The 15,122-nt window shown below is 40.6% G+C and overlaps 1 protein-coding gene across 2 annotated transcripts in view; it reads left to right on the forward strand.

Moving 5' to 3' along the window:
* Positions 1-8,480: 8,480 nt before the first annotated feature.
* The window catches only part of RUNDC3B (RUN domain containing 3B), a 55,127-nt gene continuing 48,485 nt past the window's right edge, over positions 8,481-15,122 (forward strand). Inside the window, exons 1-2 of one of the 2 annotated variants that reach the window (XM_026098735.2) lie at positions 8,481-8,712; positions 14,993-15,108. In XM_026098735.2, the coding sequence (XP_025954520.1) occupies positions 8,609-8,712; positions 14,993-15,108 (220 nt within the window). In that variant the 5' untranslated portion in view covers positions 8,481-8,608. The remainder of the gene's footprint in view (positions 8,713-14,992; positions 15,109-15,122) is intronic. The other variant, XM_026098734.2, reaches the window with a different exon arrangement.

The following is a 15,122-nucleotide window of genomic DNA, read 5'->3' on the forward strand; positions in this document are numbered from 1 at the left end:
AACTTTAAGAGACCTTGGAGAACATAATTAAAAACTTCCTTTAGAGAACACCAATGGGACTGCAGGAAAATAACATGGTAAAACTTGAGGGGCGGGGAGGGGGGAAGAGGCAAAGATATGAAAAAAACTGCAATAGAATCCATGAGTTCTCTTGTTTGATCAAGCTAAAGAAGAAAGACGAGGAGGAACAAAAACTACAGAACATAACAGGTCCATCTCATCTCTGTGAGGAGACCCACAGGCATCATCTCTTCTTCACAAACACTAGGAAGATTCTGCCTCCTAGCTGCTCTGAGAGGTAGTGGCAATATTACAACATAACCCATAGGAATGGTGGATCACGTTAGTGCTGGGTGGTCAGGGGAAAAGAAAAAATATTAAATATCATCAATTCTGTAATGTTAATAAATACAATAGTGTCAATAAACACTCTCCAATAATCCTGAGTTCCAGACGGAACTAGTTAAGTGGAAAAATTATAAATGTTGTTTCTTGTGCATGTAACAGGCACCTGTGTTAAAACTGCTACCTATTCTGTTAAATAGCTCCTCAGTTCAAGAGTACAAAAGTCCCTTCTGAGTGGGAGTGGGAAGATCCGCTTTTGTAAACAGCGGGGTATTACTGGCACACCCTCGCTGAAACAAAATGGATTAGCTGTAGGTTTTGCTATGGCTGTTTGTGGAACTGGAGCTGACCAGTGGGAGGTGAGGGTGGAGTGATTCCTGCAAGTCATTGATGCTTTGTCATTAAGAATCCGGAGGAAATAAGAACTGTAGAGAATAAGAATTTCCTCAAATTTAGCATGCCTGAAAGTCAAAAGGTGGAAAAATAGAAGGCTGTGTATTAATTGAAGGTCCAGATCCACCTTCCCCAAAACAATATAAACATCCACAAAAAGCAGAGGAAGGACTCCAACTCACTGCCAACAGCTTACTGGAATTTAATTCTCCATTTTGTCCAGTGCTAAAAGCAGATTTTTAAAAAAGTGTAACAGTAGATTTTTTAATGTTTAAATAAGGCAGCCACGACTCATGTTGTCTATGATGTTAAAATGCCTGAAATTCTAGTAGTACTAAGCAGATCACCACAGTGGTTTTTCGTTATTGACTTAGCCAGTGCTTTATTTGCAATTCCACTAGCAGAGCAGAGCTGCTAAAAATGTGCATTTACCTATGAGGGAAAGCAATATTGCTTTATTCAAGTACCTCAAGACTTTCATTATGCTCCTGCCATCTGTCACTCATGTATCAAATGGGGGTGAAATTACCACCAAGAATGTGCTATGTCATATCATACATAGATGATCTGCTGGTACACGGAAAAACTGAAGTGAAAATACAGAAATACACCAACAAGTAATCAGCGTTATTCAAAACACAGGTTTGAAAATGAATTGTGATAAAACTCAGTTTCTATAATCTGAAGTAAAATATTTAGGAATGATATTAGGTCAGGAAGAACAACATTGGGGCCATTGAAGGGTAGAATTAATTACGAGACTCCCCACCACTACAGGAGTAACTGAGTTGCATTCACTTTTGGAATCACTTCAGTTTTTGTGATACTATCCCCACATTTGCAGAAATCAGTAAATCACCAATTAAGTTAGTGAAGAAATCTCACTTGCAGGAATGGAAAGAACAGAAAGAAGTTGTGGTAAAATTAAAACTTCCCTAGGTCACACCCTGGCCATGGCATATCCAGATTCTTGTAAGCTGTTTCACATTCACCTGGCCACTACTGATCTAGACCTCAGCACTATGCTTTTTCAAGAAAAGAGAAACAAGAAGCAGGCTAGAGCTTTTGCTCTGAGAATCTTAAGTTCAGTGCAACAGAACTCTACTCCATGTGAAATGTTTAGCATTGGTATAGGAACCTGAGCATATGGAGTAACTCAGAGGCTGCTCTGCAGTAGTACAGATCATACATACTCCACTGATGTACATAATCAGTGAAAAAGTACAAGCTGTGTATGTATCAAGTCCTAGGTTAGCTAGATGGACATTGGCTTTTATAAGTGATGGAATTTCTGTAGAAGACAAGATCTTATCACCAGCCTTATGTGGCTTGTTAGCCACCACAAAGGAATACGAGTGCCCTTTACCTGTTTATGAGCCTCTTACCTGCCAAATGTTATAACAGCTGCGTTGCTGACTTCTGTGCCACAGGATATTCAGTGTGGTTCACAGATGGGTCCAGTTTTTATGGAAAAGATGGAAAGTCCTGTACTGGATATGCTGCAACCAGTGCAAACTATAAAAAGGAGCTGCAGGAAATTACCCGCATTCACTCTGCACAAGCAGAGCTACATGCTCTGCTGACTGTTAAAAGAGGAACCTGAAGGAAGTGATCTGGATTTGTGTGTAGTTTCGGACTGCACATGCCAAGTTTTAACTATTTGGCTACCAACTTGGAATAAATGTGACCTGCAAGGACAGGATGGAAATCCAGTAGCCTACCAATCATAACAGAAGGAAATCCTAAACATAGCTAAAAATGCAGGTGACAAAAAAAGTAGGTCATGTAAAAGCACACCAGAAGAAAATACAGTACTGAAGCAGCAGCATACTGGAACAGTCAAGCAGATGCCCTGCCAAGGTTGTGATAGTCCCAGTAGACTTCAAATTTGAAGAAGCTCCCATTTTGAAAACAAAATAAGGGAAATAGTACAAAGCAACATATCAAAGATCTATATTTTCTCATTTCCATGTTGTAAAATAACTAGAGGTGATTACCATAGAAGATAGTAAATGGGTAAAGCATAGCAAAGGGCCCTGGGACAGTGGTATGGCCAGATAACAGAAACATTTGTAGATGGATAGCATTGTATCCACTCCAAGCAATTTTGTTTCAATATGCCAATGAACCAGATCATCTAGGGGTTGCTTGAAAGCAAGAGTGGCTGGTTGGCCTAACATGAAAATAGTACACAACTGCTTAATTTGTGCTATGGTAAATGCTCCCATTAGGAGACAATAAATAAAAACAGAACTCAAGGAACACAGGCTAGCATACAAACAGACTGCACTGGACCATTACCTACCATGCAAAGGGGGATAAAGTATTGTTTCTAGTACCAGATCCATTTATTTACAAGACACATTAAAGCAGTTTCAGTAAAGAAAGCTACAGCAAAAAAATCTACCATAATAATGCAGGTGTTCAACATGGTCTTTTCCAAATGAAGTCAAGAAACTGATTTGGATCAAGGGACACATTTTGCAGGGCAAATCATGAAGAAATTATGTGGAGGTCTGGGGATAAAACAAAGGTTCTGCATGGCTGGGAACTCCCAAAATTCAAGGCAAGTTGAATGAACCAATTGGAATATAAAAATAGTATTATGCAAAATAGTGAACAATTACAAAAAAGTTTGTGATACCACATTATCTGTCATTTTAGTGACTCACAAAAGCTGCTCATCAGTTCACATAATTTAGAGTTGGGGTGCTGGGAGGGCACAACACACAACTGCCTGATGTCTTGACTCAAGACTGGATACAGACCCTAACCAGATCGAAAGAGATTAACGTTGCTATAGCAACTCACCTGGGAAGTGCTGTTCCATGCATGGATAAACAAATAGGAACAAACAATTCCTCTGCAGAATGGCAAATACAGCATATTTTCCATACAAATACAACCTAATAGGCTGTAAATAGGATTGACCAGCTCCTATTACAAATAAAGCAGGACGATAGGCATACCAAGTAAAACTCCATAATGGAAAAATGCCTAAGTAGTTCCAATTTCCATGAAAATAATGGAAAGGTAAATAAGGTAACCAAAAGGAAGAATGTTATGTTATACATGCTGTTATTAAAAATTAATAGCAAGTAAAGTGTATGTGAGATCTCACCAGAATCATCATCATTGGAAAGGCTATTAAAAGCAGCATTAATGGATTGTTAGGCTTTGAGTATACCTTGTACAATTTTATTAATAACCATATATAATTAATTACATCAGCTTCAAAACTGTGAATACTTGAATATGTTACAGAGAATCAGCAATCAGCATTGCTTTTGCTGCTAATAGCCGCTGTATCTACTGGCAGTGGAAACCTTTTGTATTGAACAGCACAAAAATGTTAGATACATGCCTCCACTACTTCAGAAAATCATGGGAGACAACTGTGAAGGATCAATAGTAGTGCCTGTGTTCCATGATACCTCTTAACAACATAAGATTATATTGTATGTCATTGCTTTTAAGGGAGTAGGTTACGGGTAGATCAAGCAGGATATGAAATTAACTTGGGTAATTTGTTCAGCTTACTTGACAAAAAACAACAAAAAACCCACATGCACCACAGCACAAGCAAACAAAAAAAAAAAAAAAAAAAAAAAAAAGAAAGAAAGAAATCACACAAAAGGGTTTGGGGATACCATTTTAGAGGGAACAGGAGTTAGACTATTGATATAGAAGCTTTGACTAGCAAGTTATCAAAACTGGGGCATATCATATATAACATTCAAAAACCATAAAAAAGTAGAACTTTATCTACCCAAGCTTTAACAACGTCCAATGGGAATCAAAATGTGCACAGAAGTAGCAAAAATATCTAGTTTTATAGATGGAGAAGTAGTGGAATTGGGAAGTGGTATTAGCATTGTTTTCAGCTTGTACTTGGACACAACTGTTGGTCATGTAAACTACTTGTAGCATAGTAGATTCTCTGAGCAATAATCACCAACACACAAATTATGGGAAAGTCAGTGTGTAGGATGATCCAAGTTGCAACCATTGAAATGGAATGGAACCATGATTTTAGGAAAAAATCAGGGCCAGAATATTTACAGGAGGAACAGGGATGACTGTAGAACAGCATACGCACAACTCACATTGCTACTGCCTGAAGTGATCTATGAGTCACTGTAGATGGCCCTGTTTCTTACAGGGCCTTTCCAAATCTGTTAATACACCATCACTAATACACCCAAGCTTCTATGCTACTTGTAACCATTGGGGCCTGTCCTACTGGAATACAGTCTGGAGTACCCTTCTAATAGCATCAGGATATTCCTCCTGTAATAACAGTGACTACTTGTATGTGGAGCCAGTCAGCATTTTATGATTCTAGGACCTATGATACCAGGAATTGATATATATTGTTATTTCTCTATACCTATTTTGGAAGAAATTGCCAGAAAGCTGAGCTCCCCGTTTAAGAGTCATTTAGCATTTCTCATATAATTAAGTTAGGGTAAACATTTGCAATATTCACACGTCATATCAACTACAGTTCAATCAGAATTCTAACACCTGGAAAAACATCAACCTGGAGCTAATTTGGGATTATTACAACACATACATTAAGGAATCACAGCAAATACAATAAGAAGCTAAAGAGTGTCAGGAAAGGACACAGAAACCTTAATTGTGCCTCACTGTGCCATAGTATTTTTAGAGGATGGACAAGTACAGGTACAAGAATTGCATGTGCTGTTACAAACATTAATCCTTATCTGCATATTAACTGGTTGTCTTTTAGTTACAGCTTGTGGTATGTATTGTCATGAATGACAAAAGATGTGGGAGCTGTACAACTGCAAGAGACCATGGATTTTGCAATGAAATCATGAGGCAAGACTAGAGCAGGATGACATTCTTCCTTATTGCTCTGTAGCAGCAGCTAGCCTCCAGCCATCCCATCTCCAAGGGGAATCACAGCCAAGGCAAAAGCCCTCCTGCAAGTAGGCATACACTAAGCAGGATATAATTAATATTTGCTTGTTTTGAACCCTGACATAAGCACACTAAAACAGCAAAACTAGAAATAGTATAAAAGCATTTTGTAACACAGCTGGGTATATAAACAATACAGAACTACATTTGGACAGAGACTTGCAATACAGCTGACCAAATGGGATACAGAAAGACATCTACAAGTAATAAAATCTGCAAAATAAGGACAATGAACACAGAATAAGCAGGAAAGATGCCTGGCAAAACTAGAACAAGTTCTAATCTTAAAAATAAGATTCTAATCTTAAAAATAAGATAGACTGTTGGTAGCAGGCAAGATCCTCCCCTTCTTTTTATGGGAAAGGGGTGAGGAGCATAAAATCAGCACAGAAGAGTTGTGGGGTGGACCAAGAAAAACCACACACAAACACCACCACACAAGTTGTCATCCACTTCACTTCCACCCTTCTTCAAGGGTGTCATCCCACAGACAAGCATGATTCAACTAAAATCTGTTTCAAGTATGAAAGTCAAAAGTTGCAGTTTCTGAAGAGGCAGCAAAGGGAGAAAAGGGAAAGGACACTCGGTTTTGATATATGAGGAAGAGATTTCCTGCTTTTTCTTAAACTATTGGTCAACATCCAGTATGTCTGTTTTCTTGTAAGTTCAGTAACATCAGCCCTTGCAATTCCCTCATCTGCAGGGAGAAAATCTTAAAGTTTTAGCCTTAGCCTGAACTTCAGCAGACTGCATAAACCAAGTGAACCTTCTAACAGAAGTTACAGAGACAGCAGGCCTCAGCAAGGATGCTGAGAAGCAAAAAGAGACCTGAAGGCTGGCTCTTCATTTCTGGAGAGAAAAACAGAACAGACCAACAAGTAAGGCATTCATCATTTTCCTTTAATTGTTTTAAATTGAAGGAGTAAAGAACAGTAACTTGTTTCAAACTTGCTCTAGCAGACCCATTTAATCTTAAAAAAAAAAAAAAAAAGAAAAAAGAAAAAAAGAAAAATTTTCCTACTCCCTACTTTCAAAGAAGAGAAAGCATATCCTCCTCCAGGTTCCCCCCTATACCCCACTACTTTTATGCTGTTTCTGGGGAAGGGAGGGAGACAGGCAAGAAACAGAATTATGAACTACATCAGTGAATTTGAATCATAATGTGTTTGTGGAGAAAAACCCACCCAAGGAAACACAAAGTATTACCTTGAGAAAGGAAGAACAGTTTACCTACCATTTTAAATAGAGCTGAACAAAAACTAGTCCAAACTAGTTTAGGTAGGTGTTGAGTGGGGTGAGAGTACAGGAAATCATATATCAAGTTTATGAAGATCCTTTCTTGATTAAACTGGAAGTTTTAGATAAATGGTAACAGCTTTTTAAACAATTTCTGAAATAACTTTCAATGAAAGAGACATTTGTAAGTTACTACATATGAAGAGTCGCCTACACGTGGCTCTACTTCAAGTTCCTGCCACAGTCAATAGCTAGACACAACTCTCAGTTTGATAGCATCTCTGAAAAAAAGCTTCTTATCTGCACATGATATTCTCTGAAGAAAGCATAGTTCAGTGGGAATTTGCATCTCAATAAGTGGATTTTTTAAGTTATATTTGATGAACAGGAATGAAGGGCTGGCTTAGTCTCTAACAGACACATTTAGGTAATGCTGTAAGTTTATCTCAGTAGAACAAGAAGCTGTGCTATGATTTATATATCACCCTCCATCCTTACTGTGTACAAATACAGTTATTTTCTTAAGCAGAAAGGTAGTTAAACAGAAAAACAAATTAATCCATACAGCTCACATCTCTAAGTGACTATCCAGCCAAGTCCTCTCCTTCATGCCCCAGAAAACACAACCTATTTTTAGACTTTCTTCAGAAATGCTGTATCATCCAGACTTTCAGTGACTTGAGCTTCAACTCTTTCTGTTTATCTTATACAACTCAACTCACAAACAAAGCCATCTCCAGAACTCTTCTAAGCATATTCAGACATTTTTGGTTTTGTAGGGACAAATGCCTGTGCTTTGGTCACAAAGTCTATTATTATTTCATCTACATATTCTTACAAAGACAGCCTTTACAGGTCATACATGCCACAAAGCAACGTCCAACAGCTTAAAGAAGTTAAGTCAAAGGCTGACACCACCACAGCAGACAACTGCAAAAGCTCCCACACCCTGGACAGGCAGCTCACTGAGAAGAGATAACACTTAAAAGACGTTCACAACTTCACAGACCCCAAGAACCTTAAGGGAGCCAGAGGACTCACTCGGGGATCCTGTATTTCACAGACAGGCACTGAGCGAGAGGACGCAAGAGGTGGACGGAGGAAAGGCAAGAAGACGCTTAGCAAAACCGAAGCGCAGAAAGCCTTCCACAGACACCCTCCCCCCGCGGCTCGCACCTCCTCAGCTCGCGAAGCGATCCCCCTTCCTCGGCCCACTGGGACAGGCCCGGCGGCAGCCGCCGCCACCACCCTTCGCCACAGGTGCCGGCGCCGCGCCCGCCGCGCCCGGCTCCCAGGGCTTTCCGTTAGCCGCGCGCCCCCCTTTGAAGCGCCGACCGTTAGCGGCGCCGCGCCGCGCCCCGCCCGCCCGGTGATTGGCTGGCGGCGCCGGCGCTCTGCGGCGCTGTGATTCCGAGGAGCGGTGGCTGCCCGGCTGCCGCCAGCGGGGGGGCCCAAGCCGCCCCCGCCGCGGGGACCCAAGCCGCCCCCGCCGCGGGGACCCCGGCGCCTGCTCGCCCGGCCCGCTGCGTGCCTCGGGGCTCTCCTCCTGCGCGGAGCGGGCGGCGGGGGGCGCGCGGGGGCCGCCTCCTCCGCGCGCGGCGGCGGGCGCAGCATCTCCGAGACCGGGAGGCTGGGAACAAAGGCTCCGCGCCAGCCCCTGCGGCTCCACCTGCCCCCAGCGGAGATGGCGTCCCTCGGCTTAGGGGGGCTCAACGTGTCCGCCCGCAGGAAGAGCGTCCCGTCGCGCAACGCCGCGGTGGAGAGGCGGAACTTGATCACGGTCTGCAGGTGAACGCCGGGCCCTGCCCTCCGGCCGTGCCTTTTCTTCGCCCTCCTCCCCTGGCCGCGGGCACCGTTCCCCTCGCCCCCCTCCCGCGGCCTCGTTCCTCCTCCCCCGCGCGGGTGATCGCGGCGCCCGCCGGGCGGGAGCGCGGGCGGGCAGCGCCGCCGCGGGGCGCCCGCCGCGGGGGAGGCCGGGACCTCTGGGCGCAGCGAGCGGCGCAAGAGGGCAGCCGCCGTCCTGACTCAGCTCCGCGGCCGGCGGTGCCTGCGCGGGGCTCTGCGCGGGGGCCGGGAAGGCGCCGCGAAATGGCAGCGGGGGAGCGGGGCGGTGTGGTCCGGCCGGCGGCACCCAGCCGTGGTAGTCGCAGCGGAAGGCAGGCGAGGCAGGCTCCAACTCCGAAATGATGAACTGAGATTTCTTCTTTTTATCCTAACGCAACCCGTCTTCGTGTAGCATCGGCTTTTGTTAAATTAACACGCGTCCAGTTTTAAATTTTACACTGAATATATCGGACGCAGAGTGAAACTGAAAGCTGCTGGAGAAGTGGCTGTGTTGCTACCAAACAGCGGTGCTGCGAGAGCGGTCTGGGGGGGGGCTGCTCCGGGGATGGTTTTGTCTCCAAAATCTCCATCAGGAGATCTGCAGTGTAGACGAGATCGAGTATATTAAATTTCTTTTTAGTGTCTTAATACCGAGCTTATATAAGCTTAATAATGCTTCCTATGGTTTTCCACGTAAGCCTTTCTGCTGCCGTCGCTGCCGGATTTCATGCAGCATTTCCACATATGCGGTGCTGACCTATTACGTCATAGCAAACTTTTAAGTACACACATAGGCTGAAGGCAGGGATTCCATTACTGCATCTGTTTCAATTGCTAAATCGAAATGTTATTGAATAAACTAATTTGGATATTATCTGGAGAATCTCATCAACAGGCTCATGTGAACTATGACATTATTTTAATTTGTACAAATTTTTATAATAGAGCGAGACAACTATTAGGTAATACTGTATCCTCACTGATTAATGCTGCAGCAGTATTTTTAAAAACAGTTTAGGACCCCATGTAGTTCTTTCTCTTACTTTTATTGTACACCGTTTAATGGGTTTTACAAACCGAATATATCATCCGGTGCTGAAAGGAATCTATTTCAGTACTCCTTTAAGTCCTAGTATCTCGATTTCAGAGTGGCATTTGCACTATTCTGCCTTTCCCAGGGTATTACGCTTATGTCAGTTACTACCTGTGAAAGGGGGATGCAACAACAACACACAAAAATAATAATATTTTTTTTCAAACTTGCTGAAGCAGGATAAATAGGAGAAATAAGTGTTCAGTTTTGTCAGTTCTACTTTGCTGTTGCCACAGAGATACTGATGTTGCCAGTCTGCAGTCTTGAGAAAACAGCGGTTTTATCGAGTAATACCACAATTGTACCAGACTATGAACAGTTCTTTTTAAAGGATTATCCTGCATTCAGCAGAGCTTGCTGGTTCATTCTGCCTCATTTACGAGGAACTATTTTGTACTCTATGCTGTTAAATTTTGCTTTTTCAGTCTGTGTATTTCATATACTTGTCCTTGCAGTTAAAATGGTGTTGTTACATAGGTAAAGTAGCTTAGGAAGCTGAATGAATTCGGTCAAAAGTATGTAAGAAGGACTACTACAGGAACCACTCAAAAATGGCATAATTATTTTCAATAAAACAATTTAATTTTGCTATATTTTCACAAAACCTGAAATTGATAGTTTCTGAATAGACCTTAAAATTTTGAAAGGGGGATGAGAAGAAAGAAGGGTTTGTGTTATTATGGTTTGCATACATTTATTTATATTTTTATTCTTCATAAAAATATTTAAGATATTTGTGTGCCTTTCTGTACTTATTACATATTTTCTGTTATTGAAAAATGTTCTGTTAGGAAATATCCAGATAAGTATCAAAACTACTAAGGTACTAGTCCATTCCAATCAAAATTCTATGACAATAAGAAATAAATCTGGTTTTAAAAAAAGAAAAACCTCCATTGAATTGACTCGATTAAATTTGGCCAATACAGCTTGCTACCTGGTGGAGGTGAGAGATTACAAGGAAGACATTCTTCTGAATTACCATCTGTTAAGAGTCTCGAATAATTTAATGAACTATTTTTCCGAAGCTTCAGTTTAGCAGAGTTTTATTCAATAGTTAAACCAGAATTTGGATTTTTCAGTCTTTTCCTATGGTAATGATATCTAACCTCTTGTTCAGACCATACGGATACTTTCTTATATACGGAAGGAACAGTTTGTTCCTACTAAAAATGTTGAGTGGCAACGTAGGTACGGGAGGTAATGATAACTTCCATAAACTAATTGCGTGTGAAAATAGCTGGTTGTGTTTGTGGAACTGCACAGCAGTGATTTAAATTGCAGTAATTTTTAGGAGGCTTTTTTGAACAAGTATTAACCAAAATACGTGTTCTAACCCCCCCCCCCCTTTTTTTTAAGCTTTGATGCCTTCCATTTTCCAGTAAATAGTGCTGAGATTTTGAGATTGTTTTTGTTTTTAAAGATTCATAGGTCAAAGATCCATATGGATACAGAACCACCCAAAAAGAACAGGCAGGCCTTGGAAATGAGGTTCTTAGCTTAAATACAGAATGTTAACACCAAACTGAACTACTGGCAGGAAATACATTAAAACCTTTTTTTTCCCCTAATATGCCTAAGAGCTGTTGCATCACGATAACATCGATACTTAACTGAACTGTCAGATTTTACATCCAAGCTATGTTCTACAGTACAAGGAATATCAGTTTATTGTCTTTGGGGTTATTCTACATTGATAGTTTACCTTTTTTAAAATGACATGTTTTACATAGGTTCTCAAATTGCAAACTAATCTTTTCAAATTTATTTGAAAAGATGCTTCCAGTCATTTGAAAACCGAGAGGAGCAGAATATAACAACGGAAAATAACAAATACCTGTAGCAGTTGTATTTTTTGCCTATTTCCTGCTTGATTAGAAGCTCATTCGTGTTTAATAAGTCTTAAAGAGAGCCGTATGTATTTGGAATTAAGGATCTAGCTTGTAGATCCATAAAGGTTTGAGTTTGTCTTGGAGTTAAGAACCTACCCAAAAAAGTTTGCTGTAAATCTTTCTTATTCAAGAATGTTTTCTTCTCACTTGAATAACAGTTCAGAAACTCTTCTTAAAGTTGGAGAATTGCTGCTGCTTCTACAGTTGTTTTTTGGCACAAACAAGACTGTGTTCGTGACAGGGAAGAATACGTAAGGAGCTGAAAACATCAAAGGTCACAGTGGTTGTTTAGAAACACTGTTGTTTGGATATCTTTTTGCTCTAGCTGCAGTTACTGTATGCAAAAAAAAATGTTGCAGTGAGACATGGGAACTGGTTGGATAAAAGAAATGATTCTGAGCAATAGTTATTGGGGCTAAATTATTCCAATACTGCTACAGTCTACGGAAAAGCTCATCGTAGAAGATCAGAAGTTTGCTTAAAGCCACTTTTGTTTCTTAAGCCCTTTTGCTGCAATTTCTGTGTCAACCTCTGCAATGTGAGTAGACTCTTGCTCAGAGTGCAATGCTGCAGTAGTAGCCCATGGAGGGAATATGAAGTTGGGAACAACAAATGGAAAAAAGAAAGCAGTTTGTCATGAACTTCTAATACTGTATCTTATCTACCTGGACATTGTTTCTTAATACCACTTATATGGTGGTACTTTAGACTTGATGTTTGCCTTCTTGACTTTCAGTCTGTAAGAATTGTTTTTAAAGTCTCTCAGAAAATGTTTCCAGTCAGTAAAGTTTTGACTGATAGGGTTATCTTCCTGTTGTATGGAAATAAAGTGTACATATTTGCACTGTTTGTCATTTGTTCTCCTAAAAGCTAATTTTAGTCAAACTTGACAGAAGTGAAATCTCGTAACTATAAAGGTTGTTCGGGTTTTGTTTTAGAAGTGTAGAGAGCATGGTGGCAGTATTATGAGCAATTAAGAAGAGCGCCATTAAAGATGATGGGATGTTAGATTGTCCTTTCTAAATGCACCCCAAGTATTTAAAAGTTGTGGTAACTCATCTCTTTAAAAACTATATACAGTATTTTTTTTTCTTCTACTGAGTTGCCAAATGTTTTAAAATAAAAAATGTTACTTACCCGTTATTTTAGACAAGTATGTGAATTGCTCCTAAGTTCTCTCCTCTTTTGAATATATCCTCATTTCTGAATATGTATACCATACAATATTAACTAGTCAGCTTTTAAATAGAACACTGAACAAAGGAAAAAAAGACATAGCTACATATTATGCAGTGCTTTGTTTTGCAGTTTATGGATTATGTGACGACCGGGTCTCTGAGTTTTAAGATGATGTTGCTATCTACATTGCCAGCTCACATACCCCTAAAGGAATGGTGTGCTGCATCTCCTGTTTTTCACTTCTGTGTAGTGTAGGAGGAGCCTTCTTGTTACAGTTAGTACTGATTTGGTCAAGGCATTGTTATGTGCATTTGATTTCCAAAATTAAGAGGTTTTTTGTAGATAATTCCACAAGTGTGGCATAGCTTTGAAGAAACAATTCGTTTCTGCCATTAGAGCGGTCACTAGCAGTGCTGGTGACTAGGTGCAGGTTTAATGGTGGGCATGCTTGTCTCTCACTTACTCAAAAATGATAAAAATTGTGAAGGAGTTAAAAACTGAGTCATAACTTCACATTGCAGAAGCAGCTTCCCCCCCACTCCCCAATCCCTGCCCTCCCAGAAACACTACAACAATGATAGGAGCTTGCAGGAAAGGTAGGATGGAGAGTCTTTATTAAGAAGTTTACTTGGTATAACATAACTGAAAAAGAAATAGAAATATATATATATTTCCATCTGTTCAGTCTGAGCATAATTTAGGATAGTTTCATTTAGTAAATGAGCATGAGGAGGCTGAAGTGGCTCCACTAGAGATGCCGTGAAGTTACTTTTACAGTACAGAGCAATAGTACTGCTGGTTTGAAGAGTCTTATTCCTGCCTGTGTTGCTGCTTCAGCTGTGCCATAGGACTGTTTGAGTTGGCTTGCTGTGAACCGTATTTATTATGGATATATCCATCCTTCAGAATCACTCCCTGCCTCCTCCTCTCAAGTGCTATAAATCTAGACCAATTCACAGTGGGCCCCTTAAATAGCTGTACTGGCACGACGGAGGGAGCAGCGTGCCCTGACATAGGGTCTGCGATGAGCAGGCGGGGTGGGAACTTCCGAAGCGGATATTGTTGAAGCCCTGGTGTTGTGAAACTGTGGCCTTGGGCTCTGGTTGGGCTGCAGTAACACAACTAAGGGTTGTTGCACGAAGCCCAGCAAGTAACTCAAAAAAGTGTTACTTTTGAAGCTGAGAGCATGTGAAACTTGCCTTGAAACTGAAAATTGAAGAGAGCAGAAAGGATAATTAAAATTGATTATGATAAAACGGAAAACGGAAGAGAAAAATCTGTATTTGTCATGTTTCTTGTGGTTTAAATTACATTCTGTTAGGATAAAGATGGGTAAGTGCAGGTGTAACTAAACACAGCTAAGATTGGGTAATTGCCTGGTAACAGATTATCTGCTTTTGAGACAGTGTCTTGATTCAGCCTTTCCAATTTCAAAAGTTAAATCACTCAAATTAATAGTTTTTTTCTGGCTTAACAGTGAAGTACTATGATGCTGAAAAGGGATTAAGCCCATTTACAGGAAAATCAGCCTGTGCAAGTTAATGTGCAGAGTTAATAGTGGATAAAAATTTACAGTTTTATAATATGTTTGGGTTATTCTGGCATTAGGATGAAATTACAGTGTTCCCATGATACGTTAAAGTTTACACTTCAGATTCTTGGGCATGGATTTGGGGAATAAAAGGAATTTTGAGGGAAAGATCAAGCAAAAATCATGATGTTTAGGATTATGAAGAAAAAATGCTGTTGAATGCCTTTGTGTGGCTTTTTTCCAACTTTATTAAACCAGTTTAGAGGAGAGGAGAATAATTGGCTCACTTTTACTTAGAAAGTAGGAAAACTTTTGGGTTTTGTTCTAAAGGTTTTATGCCTAAGACCAGCAGTATTGTTTGTATTTCCAGGCTGTTTCTTAATGTGGTATGAGTTTACATTGTTCTGACTGACTGTGAAATCGTGAAATGACTGACTATGAAAGGTGGCTCTACGTTTTTTGTTGTTTGTTTTGTACCGGGTACTGTCTCAATATAGATGACCAATAACTATCTATAAAATTTATGATCGTCCTGTTCTTTTGTTCTAGGTTTTCAGTGAAGACTCTGATTGACCGTTCCTGCTTTGAGACTATAGATGATTCTTCCCCTGAATTTAATAATTTTGCAGCCATTCTGGAACAGATTCTGAGTCACCGACTGAAAGGTATATTAAAAAAC

Source organism: Dromaius novaehollandiae, chromosome 2 (assembly GCF_036370855.1).
Source record: "Dromaius novaehollandiae isolate bDroNov1 chromosome 2, bDroNov1.hap1, whole genome shotgun sequence".
Lineage (NCBI taxonomy): Eukaryota > Metazoa > Chordata > Aves > Casuariiformes > Dromaiidae > Dromaius > Dromaius novaehollandiae.